We start from the raw sequence: 16,578 nt of genomic DNA, 5'->3' as shown, positions 1-16,578 counted from the left end.
AGAGCCTGTCAACAACTTTGACCATGAACTCATGGGACTATCCCTGTTCATACTTATTATTCTACAACAGAGGCATTCCTGGAGAATTCTTGATGTCTTGGCAGCAGATAGTTTGGTTAACTCCCCCTTTGATGGTAAAGATTCATGTTAATTAAATGTAACTCAGGAATGTACTTATGTAAGGTATTTTGAGACGATGATATCTGATCAGTCTTTTCCTTTTCAGAAGTGCAGTACAAATGCCAGATGGCCAAATGCCTACTCTTTCTTACAAAGAAACCAGTGAAAATAAATAATCTTTTAATTTTTGATGATTATAGGAACTTTTATCCACAGAATAACTAGAATGTTCCTAAGGAAGGGGAAAAACATTTAAAGTCACATTAATTCCTATTGTTTTCAAACATGAAATTAAAGCATATGAATCCAGAAACATGTGTATTTCCACTTTGTAGTGGTCATTTCAGTTACTGAACCTCACTTATCTACTGTCTTCCTGGTTTGTATTTTACTTCCACATGCATGCTCCATAAGTCTTTGCAGTTTTGCCACATATTAGAGCTTGCATGCCTAAGCTGTTTCCCAAGCCCAGTTTTCTGACAGATTAAAGGTCCTAGCAGTGTAGTTGTAATGATTACTATGTTTCTCATACTAATAGTATATTAAAAATATTGGTAATTAGATGTTAATCTGTGATCAAACAGAAGTTAGAAACAGAGGTGGTTTTTTTGTCTTGTTTTCTTGTTAGTCAATTTGAAAGGACATTCTGTTTAGGATACGTTCTCTTTTATCCTCCATAAGTAGGTAAATGGCAAAACGTTCTTATCAACATGCTGTACATCCCAAAAGTTTTGGAGGGGGAGTTCTGTAGGTGAGGCAAGTTTCCACCAGTCATTCTTTGGGAAGAGAAAGGCCCTTACTTACTTCATCTCTGTCTCAGGAGGAGCAAGAGATACTTAGAAACTATTCAACTCACTGCACATCCTCTCTCAAACCCCTTCTCCTTTTGGCACTTACATATACTTGAGGTCTTCTCTACCTATGATAATAGGGTTAAGAAAGATGTTTTGAAACTATGAAATCCTCAACTCTGGCCTACATGGAAATCCAAAGAAAACTTAAATTGTAATTGGTAGCAGTTAAGAAATTGTAAGAAAAGAAACAAAAACTGCTCACACACACCTACACAAAATTTTATCAAAATAATTTTGTGAGTTTTCCTTCTCTGCTTTAAAATATTTCCTTTCAAAGTTGTCTTATGCTTAATTGTTTTTGCTTTTTCAAAGAAATTGAGTTAAAAGTTGTTATAACCCTCTCTAACTACACAATTATGAAGCCTGCCTGTTAACACTACAAAGCTGTAGCTAAGGTACCACATTTGCTGGCAGTTTAATTTTAAGAAAAGAATATAAGAGAAAGCAAATGCTCTTGAGTGAGACACATGCAAAGTAAGTCCATAGAGAGAAAATAAATAATGCATTCTGCTTTTCTTCTTATCCTCTTTGGTTTCTTTTTTTATGTGTATCTGCTGGCATTTTGAGTATATTTACTATAGACACACTTATGATCTCCTTATATAGTGATGTAGGAAGCAAAAATGGGTAGAAATGGCTAAGGAAAATTTTTGTGAATAAAAGCAGATAATACAGAAATGCTAGTTAAATAAAATTTTTGTGGCCACATGAAAATTTTTATAATCAGTTATAAAAACAATATTTATTAGTCAATAGTTGAGAAGTAGATAAACATATGAATAAAATTAAGATCATCCATAATCATACTATGCAATGAAAATCTCTATTGAAATTTTAGGTTTTTTTCATAATTTCTTTTTCTTTTCTTTTTTTTTTTGAGGAAGATTAGCCCTGAGCTAACATCTGCTGCCAATCCTCCTCTTTTTGCTGAGGAGGACTGGCCCTGAGCTAACATCCGTGCCCATCTTCCTCTACTTTATATGTGGGACGCCTACCACAGTATGGCTTGCCAAGCAGTGCCGTGTCTACATCCAGAATCCGAACCGGTGAACCCCGGGCCACCAAAGCAGAACGTGCGCACTTAACCACTGTGCCACCAGGCTGGCCCCTTATTTTTCAATATAAGTAAATACATATATTTTTACACAATTTGGATCTGTTCTATGTCCTGATTTTATTTTCACTTGACATTAGATTGGGAGTATATTCTCATCTTACTAAATATTCTTTGAAATTATTTTTTCATAGTTCATAGCATCTCATCCAGTGAATGAACCAGTATTTATTTATCCACTTCACTATCGTAGGACATACGGTTTGTTGTCAACTTGTTACTGTTGTAATGCTATAGAGAACATCCATGAACATAAAGTTTTACATACATATCAGATGTTTTTAAGAAAATTAGTAGAAATGGAATTATTGGTTGACATTTTTAAGGCTTTTGATTCATTTGTTAAATATTTCTCAGACTTGTAATGCATATCTCCAAGTATTTCTCCAGAAGAGTTGTACAGCAGCAGCACATGAAAACCTACTTTATCATACTCTAACAACACTAGGAATTATCTTAAAAAAACTTTTTATTTGTCTGTATTTATGTGATTATTAGTGAGGTTAAGCATTTTTTCATATACTTCTTGAGTGGACATATTTATAAAAATTGTGTGTAAGGTTTTTAATGTTTCCATCACAGATCTAAACGAACAAAGATGCTACTGAAGCTAAATAGGCAGAAGGAAGAAGAGGACCAGAGATTACAATTGCAACTTCAAAGACGGAGAGCCATGAGACTTTCACGAGAATTACAGCTGAATATGCTTGAAATAGTTCATCCAGGTAGATGGCAGTATCAATTTTATAAATGTAATAAGAATGTTTAGGATATCATTTAATAAACTAAATTGTCCAGCTGCCTGATTATTTATTTTTTTTAATTTGGACCTTTTCTCTGTTTCTCCTTTTTCAGATAAACCTTATTAAATCTCAAGTCAAAATCAAAGTTACTATTTTTTCTGATTAAGGTCTATTAATTGATGATGAGCAATCTCTATACTGGTTTTTCTTTTCTTACCTTTCAGATAAATCAGTGAACATAAAAATTTATGCCTAAAGATAGCTGTCAGTGACATAAAGAATCCCCTTGAACTTAAGTAAGGAGTTAGAATATTGCTACATTCTGCCATCAGAACTTTACTTATACTGCAGCACAAACCTTGTAACACCTTCGTGCCACCTTTGACACTAGCTGAATTTAAAGTGTGGTCTGGGAAATCTGCATGGTTTCAAGATTCTTTTTTCATTCTTCCCCTTCCTCTGCTACTCCTTATTCCCAGTGTCCTTTACTAGCCTCTTATTTCTCTTTCCCTTAAATAGAGATGTTCCCGAGGGTTCCATTCTCACCCCATTATTCTCATGTTGCTTTTCCTAGGGTATCCCATCCATAACTGTAGCTTTAGCTACCAACTGAGTGCTTAGCACTCTGAAATCTTGTCTGCATCCTCATACTCTCTCCTAAGCTCTAGACCAGCGCTGCCTGATAGAACTTTCTACAAAACGAAATGTTCTTTATTTGCACTGTCCAATACGGTAGCCACTGTCTAGAGTGACTGTTGAGTACTTGAAATGTGGCTAGTGCACTTGAGGACCTGAATTTTTAATTTTACTTTATTTAAATTTAAGTAGCCATTTGTGGCTAGTTTCTAGTGTATTGGACAACACAGCTTGGTAGCCAGCTGCCTATTGGGTAGCTTTACTTAGATATCCACAGGCATCCCAGGAACTAGTCATTATCTCCCTGTCAGAATTTCCTATCCCTGTCTTCTTCATCTCAGATGATTGCACCAACAGTCTACTCAGTTTCCCATCTTTGAGACATCCTAAAATTCTTCCCTCTCTCACCTTCACATCCAGTTGATCATTAAATCCTATCAGTTTTTTGTACTTTCTCTCAAATACATCCCTTTTTATTATTACCTTCCACTTCCTTATTTTATCACTTAGCTACTGTGAACCCTGGGCTGTATGCTGACCAACGCCTAGAAAGTAATAAAAAAAGTCATCTGTAGAACTGAGTGAGTGACCGAAGAGAAGTTTAGAAGCACACAGAGTAGATAAGACATACACGTGTTTTGCCCTTTCCTTCTGATGGTACTGAATGACTTCCTAACCATGTTCTTGTGATTCTTTTTTCTAAGTGTTCTTGCTATTGTACTTTTGGCCCTTTTTCATTCCTCTGACACAAAAAATTGTATGAGTCTTTGCTCTAAAGAAGCTCCATAATCTGATAAATTTTTTGGAGCTCTTTGTTGCTAAAATGTAGAACCATTGTAAAATAATAGAATTGGGAAAATCAGTGAACAATATTGAAAAAAATAAAAATTCTGTGAGATTGTTACTATCACTGTCCTGGTTCCAGAACTTGAGAAAGCATAGAAGTGAATATGTTGTAATAGTGTCTGTCATCTTTTTAGGTCAGGTGGAAAAATATAATCGGGAAATAGAAGATAAATCAGCATTAATTATCCAGAAACATTGGAGAGGGTACAGGGAAAGGAAAAATTTTCACCAACAGAAGCCATCTCTCACGGAGCATAAAGCAGCTGTCACACTTCAGAGAGCAGTGAGTCTGATGTAGTAAAAAGAGTACTGGATTAGGAGGCAAAAACATGGGTTCAAACCTGACTTTGCTATTTACCTGCTGTGAAGTCTTCGTCAGGTCACTTTGCTTTCTTGAGCTATTGTTTCTTCCTCTATAAAATAAGAACCTCCTTACCACTGACCAAACTGATTTAGACACTTAGTCCTGAGCACTTCCGTAGACTCTTGGACATTTACCATAGTGCAATGTTGTTAATGTTTTTTCTTTCTTACTTGTGCGGTGAGCATCTCAAGGATAAGGAACTAAGTCGTATTTATTGTTGCCAGCTCTCAGCATGTGCTTGATGTGTGAATGGATGTCTGCCCTACCTTTTTCACTCAGTTGTTATGTGGCTCAGGTGATCTAATTTATGTAAATTGCTAAGTCCTATGCAAGTGCAGCATATCATATTTGATGTTTTTTTAATGCACAGCTAATACATTAGATATAATTAGATCATTATAATTCCTGAATTATAGAATCTAGTTCTTAAATGATAATTTTCCTAGGATTTATCTGGAACATAGTAATATTTTATTGCCTTGGAAGAGTATAGCACCAACTGTTTATTTCATTTAATGGCCAGTTTTCCTAATATCCAGTTATTCACTTACACATGGTTAACTTTCATATTAGGACTTCAGTTCCTATAGCATTTAGTTTTACAATTCCTTATTGTTGAACTTCAGGTCAATTTCAGTTTTTCACAGTAATAGATTTTGAACAATCTGTTGAATTTTCTGTGATTAACGTTTTACAAAGATTTCTTTCAAGTGATTTAAAAATAGAGTAGAGTAAGTACTAAGGAAATAGAAGGAGATGTCTGCCACCTCCTTTTGCCTCAAACTTTTCTAGGGATCTCAGGCTGTATCTGCAACAGTCCTGCACCATCACTGAATCACACCCACACCTGCTGTTTACCCCCTGCTAGACAGTCTAAGGATTAAGGCATGGCTATCAGTTAGAGACACTTCCATTAGAGGAACCTTGGGTCTTTTCTAAGACTTGTACCTCATGGCTTTTTAAACTCTTCCCTGTCAGAGAATCACCTGGGCCCTTATGAAGTTGACTTACTACCTTGCCTGATTTAGATAAGCCCACTAGTTTGTAAAAGGGTCCTCTACTCTAAAGTGAGATACCCCAATTTGTCCACCATTCCCTAGAGAGAGAAGCAGGGGTCATCCTAGGATGATATCTGAGGGACTTGAAGGCATAGTTGTTGGGCTTTCATGCTTTCCCTTGGCATAAGAGGAAAAGAAGTCACATCTGCCTCATGGCTTCCCTACCCAAAAAAAGGAATATGGGGTCTCCGTTGAAGTAAGAATAAAAAGAGATGGGTCAAGATCACGTTTATAGTCTTTGCAGCTCACTACTAAAACTAACATTGAAATCAAAGCAAAGCTAGACGTCAAAAGTAGAAATATAGAAAATAGAAAAAGAAAGAAGAGGATTACTTTCAAAGAGGAAAAAGAAAAATGACAAAGTACAGAGAGGAGAAAAAAGAGTGTAGTAGAGAAAATTAGAACAGGGCAATGGTCAGTAAGGACACATTCTACCACATTTTTGAAGCATCCATTTCTAAGATGTCCTATAGACTTGCACTGTCTGATACATGAGTCACTAACCACATGTGGCTGTTGAGTAATTGACTCGTAAGCTAGTCCAAATTGAGATGTGTTGTAAATGTAAAATACCCACCAGATTTTGAAGACTTAGCATGGAAAAAAGGTGTGAAATATCTCATTAACAATTTTTTATATCAGCATGTTGAAATGCTAATATTTTACATATGTTGAGTTATAATATATTTACATAACTCAGTATATGCAAAATATTAATTTCACCTATTTCTAAGATTTTTTTAATGTGCCTGCTAGAAAGTTTAAAATTGCATATGTGACTTGCATTATATTTCTATTAACACTGTACTTGACCTTGGTAAGAGAGAAAAGGAAATACTAATTCATCAGTTTAACAGAAAGGAATAGGAATATCATTTCAATGAGCTTGTCCCCTCAGGAGGAACTGGTTATTAATGTCCGTGGTAGAGAAAGGCCAGAACTGTTTACCTTCTGTCTCTCCCTTACTTTTTGCAAAAGCAGAGGCACTGTTTCTCAGATAGCTAAGAACAGAGAAAATCTTATGTAAACTTGCTAATTTCAAATTACACATCCTTACTCACATAGACAAGTTGGAGTTCTCTGTAGCTGATTTAGTGTTGGAATTAAATTTGAAGTAAAAGTTAGCTGCCTTTTCCCTTTTAATGCTCCAGGATTTTCTTCTCTTGCTTCCTCATCTCTTAAGAAGCTCAGAAGGAAGCTGATGGTTGCCAGTGTCTGGTCTCTAGAACCAGAATGATGGCTAATTCTTGCTATTTGATTCTAGAAGAAAAGTACTATTGCACTATTATACATATCCATCACAGCCAGCCACAAAAGCACTTAGTGAAACAAACCATTGGCAGTTGAGAAAATAAATAAAAACTGGGAGATAACCTATACAATGAAAACTATAAGACTTTCCTGAAAGAAATTGATGACGACATAAAGAGATGGTAAGACATTCCATGCACACGGATTGGAAGAATAAACATCATTAAAATGTCCATACTGCCTAAAGCAATCTACAGATTCAGTGCAATCCCAATCAGAATCCCAGTGACAATCTTCACAGAAATAGAACAGAGAATCCTAAAATTCATATGGGGCAACAAAAGACCCTGAATTGCTAAAGCAATCCTGAGAAAAAAGGACAAAGCCGGAGGCATCACAATCCCTGACTTCAAAATATACTACAAAGCTATAGCAATCAAAACAGCATGGTACTGGTACAAAAACAGATGCACAGATCAATGGAACAGAATTGAAAGCGCAGAAATAAAACCACACATCTGTGGAAGGCTAATCTTTGACAAAGGAGCTGAGAAATACAATGGAGAAAAGAAAGTCTCTTCATCAAATGGTGTTGGGAAAACTGGAAAGCCACATGTAAAAGAATGAAAATTGACCATTCTTTTGCACCCTTCACAAAAATAAACTCAAAATGGATCAAAGACTTAAAGGTAAGATCTGAAACCCTGAGATTTCTAGAAGAAAATATAGACAGTATACTCTTTGACATCAGTCTTAAAAGGATCTTTTTGGACACCATATCTTCTCAGAAAATAGAAACAGAAAGAAAAAACAAATGGGACTTCTTCAGACTATAGAGCGTCTACAAGGCAAGGGAAAACAGTATTCAAACAAAAACATGACTCAACAATTGGGAAAAAATATTTGCAAGTCATATATCCAACAAAGCATTAATCTCTATACTATATAAAGAACTCACACAACTCAACAACAAAAAATCAAACAACCCGATCAAAAAATGGGCAGGGGACATGAATAGACATTTCTCCAAAAAAGATATATGGATGGCCAATAGGCACATGAAAAGATGCTCATCATCACTGATCATCAGGGAAACGCAAATTAAAACTATACTAAGATATCATCTTACACCTGTTAGAATGGCTAAAATAACCAAAACAAAAAATAACAAATGTTGGAGGTTGTGGAGAAAAAGGAACCCTCATGCTCTGCTGGTAGGAGTGCAGACTGGTGCAGCCACTATGGAAAACAGTATGGAGATTTCTCAAAAAATTAAAAATAGAAACACTGCGTGACCCAGCCATCCCACTACTGGGTATCTATCCGTAGAACTTGAAATCAGCAATTCCGGAAGTCCCATGCACACCTATGTTCATTGCAGCATTATTCACAATAGCCAAGGCATGGAAGCAACCTAAGTGCCCATCGACTGATGATTGGATAAAGAAGATATGGTATATATATACAATGAAATACTACTCAGCCATAAAAAAGGATAAAAATCGTCCCATTCACAACAACATGGATGGACCTTGAGGGTATTATGTTAAGTGAAATAAGCCAGATAGAGAAAGACAATCTCTGTATGACTCTACTCATATGTGGAAGTTAAACCTGTAGACAAAGAGAACAGATTAGTGGTTACCAGGGGAAAGGAGGAGTGCGGTCGTTGGCATAAAGGGTGAAGTGGTGCACCTACAATATTACTGACAATAATGTACATCTGAAATTTCACAAGGTTGTAAACTATCATAACCTCAATAAAAAAATAAAATAGAAAAAACAAAAAAGAACCTGGCAGATAAATACAATTTCAGAGAATCCTGAAATGACAAAGAATGAGGAAAAGAGAGAGAATTCAAGCTAAGATTTTCTGATATAGGAGCAGAGATTCCTCTGTTCTGGAACTTTTACTCTGAAGTTCCCAGCATAGCATCATAAGCCTAGGGTGATAATAAAAATAGGAGGTAGAGAAGAGAGGAGAAGCAAGGAAGAAAAATCAAGTAAAGAGAAGAAGAGAAGGAAAGGAGAGGGTCTATCAACAGGAGGATGCAGGCATAATTGAAAGCTCAGGTACCATACTGAAAACAAGAGTATTAGGGAAATTTTATATACTGAATGTGAAGACCTCCAGCCCTTTTTTCTTCTCAGCTCACAGAGTGCTGTCAGTGAGGCTTATATCCTGCAAACAGTAGACTGAAAGCGTTTTCTCTGAGAAATCTGAACAGCCCAAGAGAAAAGTCATAAGTATACTCACGATGGGGCACCCCAACGACACAGCCCCGTTCAGCAGCCCTACATTGAAGTACACAGTAGCTAAACTCTACACACCTGCTCAGAATTTCTAAACAGCTTTTTAGTGCCTACTCTTAAATATCAGCTGAAAGTATCACTGGACATCTGAGGAAAGTTAAGGCCAAAACCAACAGAATAAACTACTTGGTAGAAATTCATTGTAGGAATGAGAAAACTTTTAAAAGTCTATTAATTCCTTACAGACTTAAGAGAAAATAATACATGAAACAAAACTAAGATGCTACATAAGAGGTAACAAATAGAATAAAATTTAACAGAAAAAATAAAAGACATAATAAAAGGGCTAGGAAAGAAGGGTTGGGAAATCTCCTAGGAAAAGAAAAGATAACCAGTCCAGGAGGTCAAACATCCAAACGTTTGAAACAAAGAACAGCAACAAAAAACCTGAGGAAAGGAAATCAAATAATTCAAGATTTCCCGGAACTGAATGTCATGAGTTGTAGATTAAAAGGACCGACCAGGGGATAGCTGGTGGTTAAGGGGTTAAATTCATGTGCTGTGCTTCGGCAGCCCAGGGTTTGCCAGTTTGGATCCTGGGTGCAGACCTACATACTGCTTATCAAGCCATGCTGTGGCGGGCGTCCCACATATAAAGTAGAGTAAGATGGGCACGGATGTTAGCTCAGGGCTAATCTTCCTCAAAAAAAAAAAAAAAAGGACTATGTGTCCAATACAATGACAGAAACACACCCACATTTACTTCACATTACTGTGAAATAAACTGGGGACAAAAGTACTTCTCAATATCATCATTGGAAACTAAAAGGTTTTGGAGTAAGGCTGTCACATGTTTGAGGGGAAAATGATTTCCAGCTGGAATTCTGTACCCAACCAAACCATCAGTTAAAAGTAAAGATAAACTAAAGACATTTTTATGCATCACAAAGTCACTGAAACAAAGGAATAACCCAAGAAAGAGACAACATGGAATCCAGGAAACAGAAAGGAAAGATGAAAAGGAGTCATCAAGATGATGGTGAATGGAGATCTCAGGATGACACCTATGCACCAGTCATAGAGAACAGTCAATCCAGATTGGAGAGGTCAGAAAGCTCTAGAAAATGTGTGTCCAGGAAAATTAATTTGATAGAATGCCTGATGTGTTTTAATGTATTGACAATTAGGGCAGCGTTTGTGATATATAATCAGTGATAAGTACATAGAAAACTAAGCACAGGAAAACAATAGATTTATTAATTGAAGTGAAAATAAAAAATGTACAAGGAAGGAAAAGTAATCATCGTATACTATATGGTTCAAAAATGAATGGCCTTTATGTAGCCATAATTATGTAAACATAACATTAACTAAAATTGTGATATAATATTGGGTGTTTGAAGATATGGCAAGTATGTAAGAGTGCTAGTGGTGAAAGAGAGCTAAATGCTTACCTTCCATACAAGAAAGTCAATAGAAAATAACTATAATCTGAAAAATTACAGAAAAGTAGATGGAGATAAGCATCAAAAGAAAAACCTAAAGAATTAAAAGTTGTTTTCTTTGGGGGAGGGGATAGGATAAGTCGGCAGAGAACTGTATAGCTTCTTTGTTAAGAATTCTTGTAAAACTGACACTTTAAACAATAGAATTACATCAACAAACTTTTTCGGAAGGTGTTCAACAATGAAATGCTTTAGGCTTTGCAGGCCATGCGGTCTATTGCAACTATTCAGCTCTACAGTTGTAGCACAAAGGAAGCTGTAGACGATGCGTAAACAAATGAGCATGACTGTGTTTCTATAAAACGTTATTTGTAGACACTGAATTTTAAATTTCATATAATTTACACATCATAAAATATTCTTTTCCTTTTGAACTTAGTAACCATATAAAATGTAAAAAACCATTCTTAACTCTCAGGTCATTCAAAAACATGCAGTAGGCAGATTTGGCTCGTGGGCCATAATTTGCCAGCCCTTGCCTTAAATAATGTGAGCATGAAACTTTGATAAAAATAAAAACTACCAAGGGAGAAGAATGGAAAAAAGTTGGCAGAATAATTTCAAATTTGTCTCAAATATTGCCTATTACAAAATTTCTTGTGTTACCAAGTCCATTCTGAGGGACATGAGGAAGAACAGTCATTTACCAAGCTTTTTCTTATATACTGTCTGTTTGATCTTTGCAATCCTGTAGGCTAAGTAGCATTAGGGTCCCTGTTGTCTGTAGACGTAGAACCTGTCCTATAGATATCAAATGACTTGCCCAAAATCATACAGTTTATAAGAGACTAGACTCCAATGCTTACTTCTTACTTTTTCCTCTTTACTGCTTACTGTACAAATAGTACATGACTATACCCCTGTAAAATATTAAAACACTACAGAAGAATATAATTAAAAAGTCTTTATCAGGGCTGGCCCAGTGGCATAGTGGTTAAGTTCGCACACTCCACTTTGGTGGCCTGGGGTTCACAGGTTTGGATCCTGGGTGTGGACCTACACACCATTCATTAAGCCATGCTGTGGTGGTGTCCCACATACAAAAAATAGAGGAAGATTGGCACAGATATTAGCTCAGTAACAATCTTCGTCAAGCAAAAAGAGGAAGATTGGCAACAGACGTTACCTCAGAGCCAGTCTTCCTCACCAAAACAAAAAAGTCATTGTCCTCCCTCACCCCTGGGCAATCTCATCCCTCTCCCCATACACACTCAGAGTTAACTGTTACAGTGTTGTTGCTACCATATGTTGTTGTAAGAAGAAAATAGTTCTATTAGGGAAGAAAAATCACTAATCTTCTCTTTTTTTTTCAGGCTCTTAAATTCCTAGCAAAGTGCCGTAAGAAAAAGAAAGTATTTGCTCCTTGGCAAGGACTCAGAGTACTCACGGATGCACGCAGAGTTGAGCTGAAGCAACAAGTAGATGACTATGTCAGAAGACATCCAGTATGTGGGCCATGATATCAGTGTCACATTATTTCAGTGCATGATATTCACCAACAAAGCAGTGTCTCAGATGTATATGTACATTTATTGTTGGTATAAGGCGATGCAGTTGCTTTACCATAGAGTTCATGGATTTGGAGTCTTCTTATAATTACATGGGCCATAGAAATATAGTCAGTAGTAAAGACTTTGCTTCAAGTCAGTTATTTTCCCTACTGCATCAGCAAGACTGTCTTCACATCCTCACCAGCATTTTTTATTTTTACGTCCTAATGGGTGTGAAGTGGTGGTGTGATTTGGATTTGCATTTCCCTAATGATTACTGATTTTGAGCATCTTTCCCTGTGTTTATTGGCCGGTTATATATCTTTTCTGGAGAAACATCTAGTCTAGTCCTTTGCCCATTTTTAAATCAGGTTGTTTGTTTTTTGTTGTTGAGTTTTAAGGGTTCTTTATGTATTCTGGATATTAATCCCTTATCAGATATATGATTTGCAAATATTTTCTCCCATTCTGTGGGCCGCCTGTTTACTCTATTGATAGTGTCCTTTGATGCACAAAAGTTTTTAATTTGATGAAATCCAAGTTGTTCTTTCTTTTGTTGCCTGTGCTTTCAGTGTCATATCCAAGAAATCATTGTCAAATCCAATGTCATGAAGTTTTTCCCTCTATCTTTTCTTCTAAGGGTTTTATAGTTTTAGCTCTTAACATTTAGATCTTTGATCTCTATTTTTTTCTAATGCATTATGTGTTATTCTGATGCATATTTAATAAAGAAGTGCTTGGGGCTGGCTCAGTGGCGTAGTGGTTAAATTCACATGCTCTATTTCAGTGGCCTGGAGTTCATGGGTTCAGATCCTGGGTGCAGACCTATGCACCACTGATCAAGCCATGTTGTGGCAGCATCCCATATACAAAATAGAGGAAGATTGGCACAGATGTTAGCTCAGGAACCATCTTCCTCAAGCAAAAAGAAGATGATTGGCAACAGATGTTAGCTCAGGGCCAATCCTCCTCACCAAAAATAAAAGAAGTGTTGCTTCAGCCATACTCTAGTGCAGCTGTTTAAAATTCTGTGGCTGAAAAGTAAGGTGTTAGCTGGAATAGGTCTGTCTGCAAGATCTAGGAAGTGGAATATTTGAGAAAGCTGTGGTGTCAGAAGCTTTATCAGCTTCAAAGTTTAGATTATTTCATCCTTTGTCCGAACTAATTTCTTAAGTTCCCTTTAAAGTAGCTGACTAGCCAAAAGAAGATGATCCTTTGGCTGATTTTTTCCCCTTGTTCTATGAAATCAGAAGCAGTTAAAACATTATAAACATTAGATAACATATAACATTAGATAAGTTTGAGAGCAGGGATAGAATGAGAAGTAAGATACTCTATCAGGTGGAGTCCAGAACAAAAGAGTTGGCCTTGTTACTCCTCTTCCAGGCCAGAGTCTTTACCAAACCATTTGTAGTTTTCACTATGATCTCTCAATCTTATCTCTTCTCCCAGAATACCATACTGTGGGGAAGTGAGGTATGGGAGCACACCAAAAAGAAACTTCCCCACCTGCATTTTCATCTAAAGCTGCATTTAAGAGGCTGTTTATTGCTTGCATGAGAGTACAAAGTAGACATCAGTCATAATATTCAGTTGAAAAGATGAAAGACAGCTAAGCATTCTGGAGCCTCTATGCCAAGTGGTTGGGTGAAACAAACTTTGATATGTATGTACTTCCTGTGACAGTTTTTTCTGTCCTCTATTCCCAGGGCTCTCCGATGTTAGATGTGACCAGCAGGGAGCTTCACGCCCAAGCACAAGAACGACTGCAGCACTACTTCATGGGCAGGGTCCTGGAGGAGAGAGCCCAGCAGCACAGGGAGGCGCTGATGGCTCAGATCAGCACCAACATTGAACAGTTACTGAGTATGTGCTCATTCCATTTTTGTTTCCTAAAAGGAACAACCTATGCAAGATTTTGTGACATCCAGAATCTTCAGAAGGAAAACACCCTTTAATGGTCTATTAGCCCATCTTCTGTCGTTGGAAATTTCTGCATCTAGATCATACTAGCACACAATGTTTTCCAATGATGCAGATCCCATAACCTCCTCCACTGCTTCCCCCAGTCTTGCTATCATTCGTATCTATCAACTGAAAGTTATTAATTTTAAAGATGCTGAGCCCTACTAACCATATTCTATTATGTAGTCTCAGAAGCTTTTGATCATATTTTAGAAGTAGATGATGACAGTAGTTACAGTGCCATTTTATAATTTTTAATGAAGTGCTTTCACAAAAATTAATTCATCTGCTCCTGACAACCTCTGGTGCATTTAATGACAGATTCCATCCATGAAGCCACAGTGCATCAGTCAGCCTCTGAAACAATTTCAGTATATGTGGAGTACAGAAGGGCCATGGTTCTCTCTTTAATGCCATTAGTTGCAAATTTTGTATTTTTGAATGGACAGCTGGCTATAACTGAGCATCTCGTCTATAAGATGGGGTTCTCCTGTTATTTTAAAATTCCATTTTTTTAAAATAAACCATCTAAGAAAATCTACATCTTTTCTTTTAAACACAGAATTTGGGGGAAGGGGCAGTTGATGCCAGTCACAGCTACAACTTGTGAGTAGTCACATGCCGTCTTTAGCTAGCAGTGATAACAAATTCAGAGTTGGAACCCTGTCCTTGCCTGCTATTGCAGAGGTCCAACTCTATAGTTTCCAAGTCCCTACTTGTTGGTATAGAACTCTTCCACTCACTTCTTTATTTTCTGTTTACTGCAGAGGCACCAAGTCTGAAGGAGGCAGAAGGGAAAGAACCTGAGCTCTTCCTGAGCAGATCCAGGCCTGTGGCAGCCAAGGCCAAGCAGGCCCATCTCACCACCCTGAAGCATATACAAGCACCCTGGTGGAAGAAGCTTGGGGAAGAAGCAGGAGATGAGAGCGATGTCCCAAAGGATGAGCTTAGTGTGGAGTTAGGAACTTTATTCATTGGTGGAACCAAACCCCCTTAAGAAGTTACCCTGAGAAGTTACACATAGCCTGTATTTTAGGAGATTATATTGGTTCTGCCTCTGGCTTGCTGGTAAACTAGAGCTATCTTAACTCATGGTTTTCCAGAGGTTCCTCTCTGAACAAGACTTGCAGGCAGTAAGCAAAGAGTTATCTTCTACCTCTATCTTAGTTCTCTTTTATTTTTTCCACACATCCATCCCTAGCCACACACACATATTGGTGGGCCTTTTAGTGTGGAACTAAACTCAGCATGGCATTCCATTGTTTATATGAAATGTGATATTTATTTTCTTTCTTTTTTTTTCACTTCTGCTATTTTCCAACTAAAAATGTTTTCTAAATAAATATTTTCAACAATTGTTCTGAAAAACTTGTCAGAATTTCTTCAACTTTTCACATTTATTATTTAGAATTCCTGTTTTTCTGTTAATATAGGAAATGTGCTTGCTCCTGGCCTTTATTAAGGTGAGGAAAAGAAATGGTCATTTGAAGGACATTTGACTATTTTCTATAAAACAGTGTTTTAACTCAGTTTCTCTCTTGTTATTTCTAAAAGGAACTGCGTTAAAAAATCTTCCTAGGGTTCAATGCAAGAAATATTTCTCCAGATAAAAGTGCAGTCTTTCTGTTAAACTATGAGACCTATATAATCCACTGTTTCCCTTTTTATCTTGTCTCCTAGGAATCTCAGAGCTAAATATAATGCTTAATATCTGTTTTGATTGTAGATACCTGTATGATTATTTGGTTCCAACCTAATAATTTCTGATTTCCCTATTTATCTTTAATTGTGTTTTAATACCAGAAGCCACCTCTATTTGTGTTTGTAACAATATAGAATTTAAGTTAAAGTCAACTAACAAATCATGGACTCTATATCATAAGGAACCTGGAGTATGCATTTTGTATAAATGAGTGGGAATACCAGTATTTCTAGATGGGAAGACCAAATAGTATAATGTTGTCCATTCCTCCAAAGTTAAGTTTAGGAAAATTCTAATGTAATTTTTATTCAAAATTGGAAAAGAGACGTATTCATCTGTAAGAATAAGTAGATGAGAGTTCTGGTTTCACTAAGAATGTGGAAAGCTACAGGAGACTGTTGCTCCCAGCTTAACAAAAAAAATGCTAGGTAATCTACAAAAATAATTTTTCTCAAGCCTATCAGATAGTTGAGGCCCCAGGACAACCAAGTAAGTTGAGATGGGACTCAGTATCTGTGAAATGAACTATTTCATCTTTAGTAGAACACAAGAGACAAAGGTGGCTGGATAAGAAGAAATTAACTAGAAGTTTAAATTGTTAAAGGCCAAGTGTGGGGTAGCACGTCAGTTTAGAATACGTAGGAGCCCCAGATGGGAGAATTTAGAATTCTACCAGT

General features: G+C 36.7%; 1 protein-coding gene across 9 annotated transcripts in view; it reads left to right on the top strand.

Moving 5' to 3' along the window:
* IQCB1 (IQ motif containing B1) overlaps positions 1–15,533 on the top strand; it is a 44,647-nt gene extending 29,114 nt beyond the window's left edge. For all 9 annotated transcript variants that reach the window (XM_046657643.1, XM_046657642.1, XM_046657638.1 and 6 more), the window contains 5 exons: positions 2,671–2,813; positions 4,448–4,596; positions 12,058–12,189; positions 13,944–14,100; positions 14,967–15,533. In XM_046657643.1, the coding sequence (XP_046513599.1) occupies positions 2,671–2,813; positions 4,448–4,596; positions 12,058–12,189; positions 13,944–14,100; positions 14,967–15,196 (811 nt within the window). In that variant the 3' untranslated portion in view covers positions 15,197–15,533. The remainder of the gene's footprint in view (positions 1–2,670; positions 2,814–4,447; positions 4,597–12,057; positions 12,190–13,943; positions 14,101–14,966) is intronic.
* The last annotated feature ends 1,045 nt before the right edge of the window (positions 15,534–16,578 follow it).

This window comes from Equus quagga, chromosome 4 (genome assembly GCF_021613505.1).
Source record: "Equus quagga isolate Etosha38 chromosome 4, UCLA_HA_Equagga_1.0, whole genome shotgun sequence".
In the NCBI taxonomy this organism is placed as follows: domain Eukaryota; kingdom Metazoa; phylum Chordata; class Mammalia; order Perissodactyla; family Equidae; genus Equus; species Equus quagga.
The sequence above is the reverse complement of the archived record's forward strand: the minus strand, read 5'-3'. Positions and strand labels throughout refer to the sequence as shown.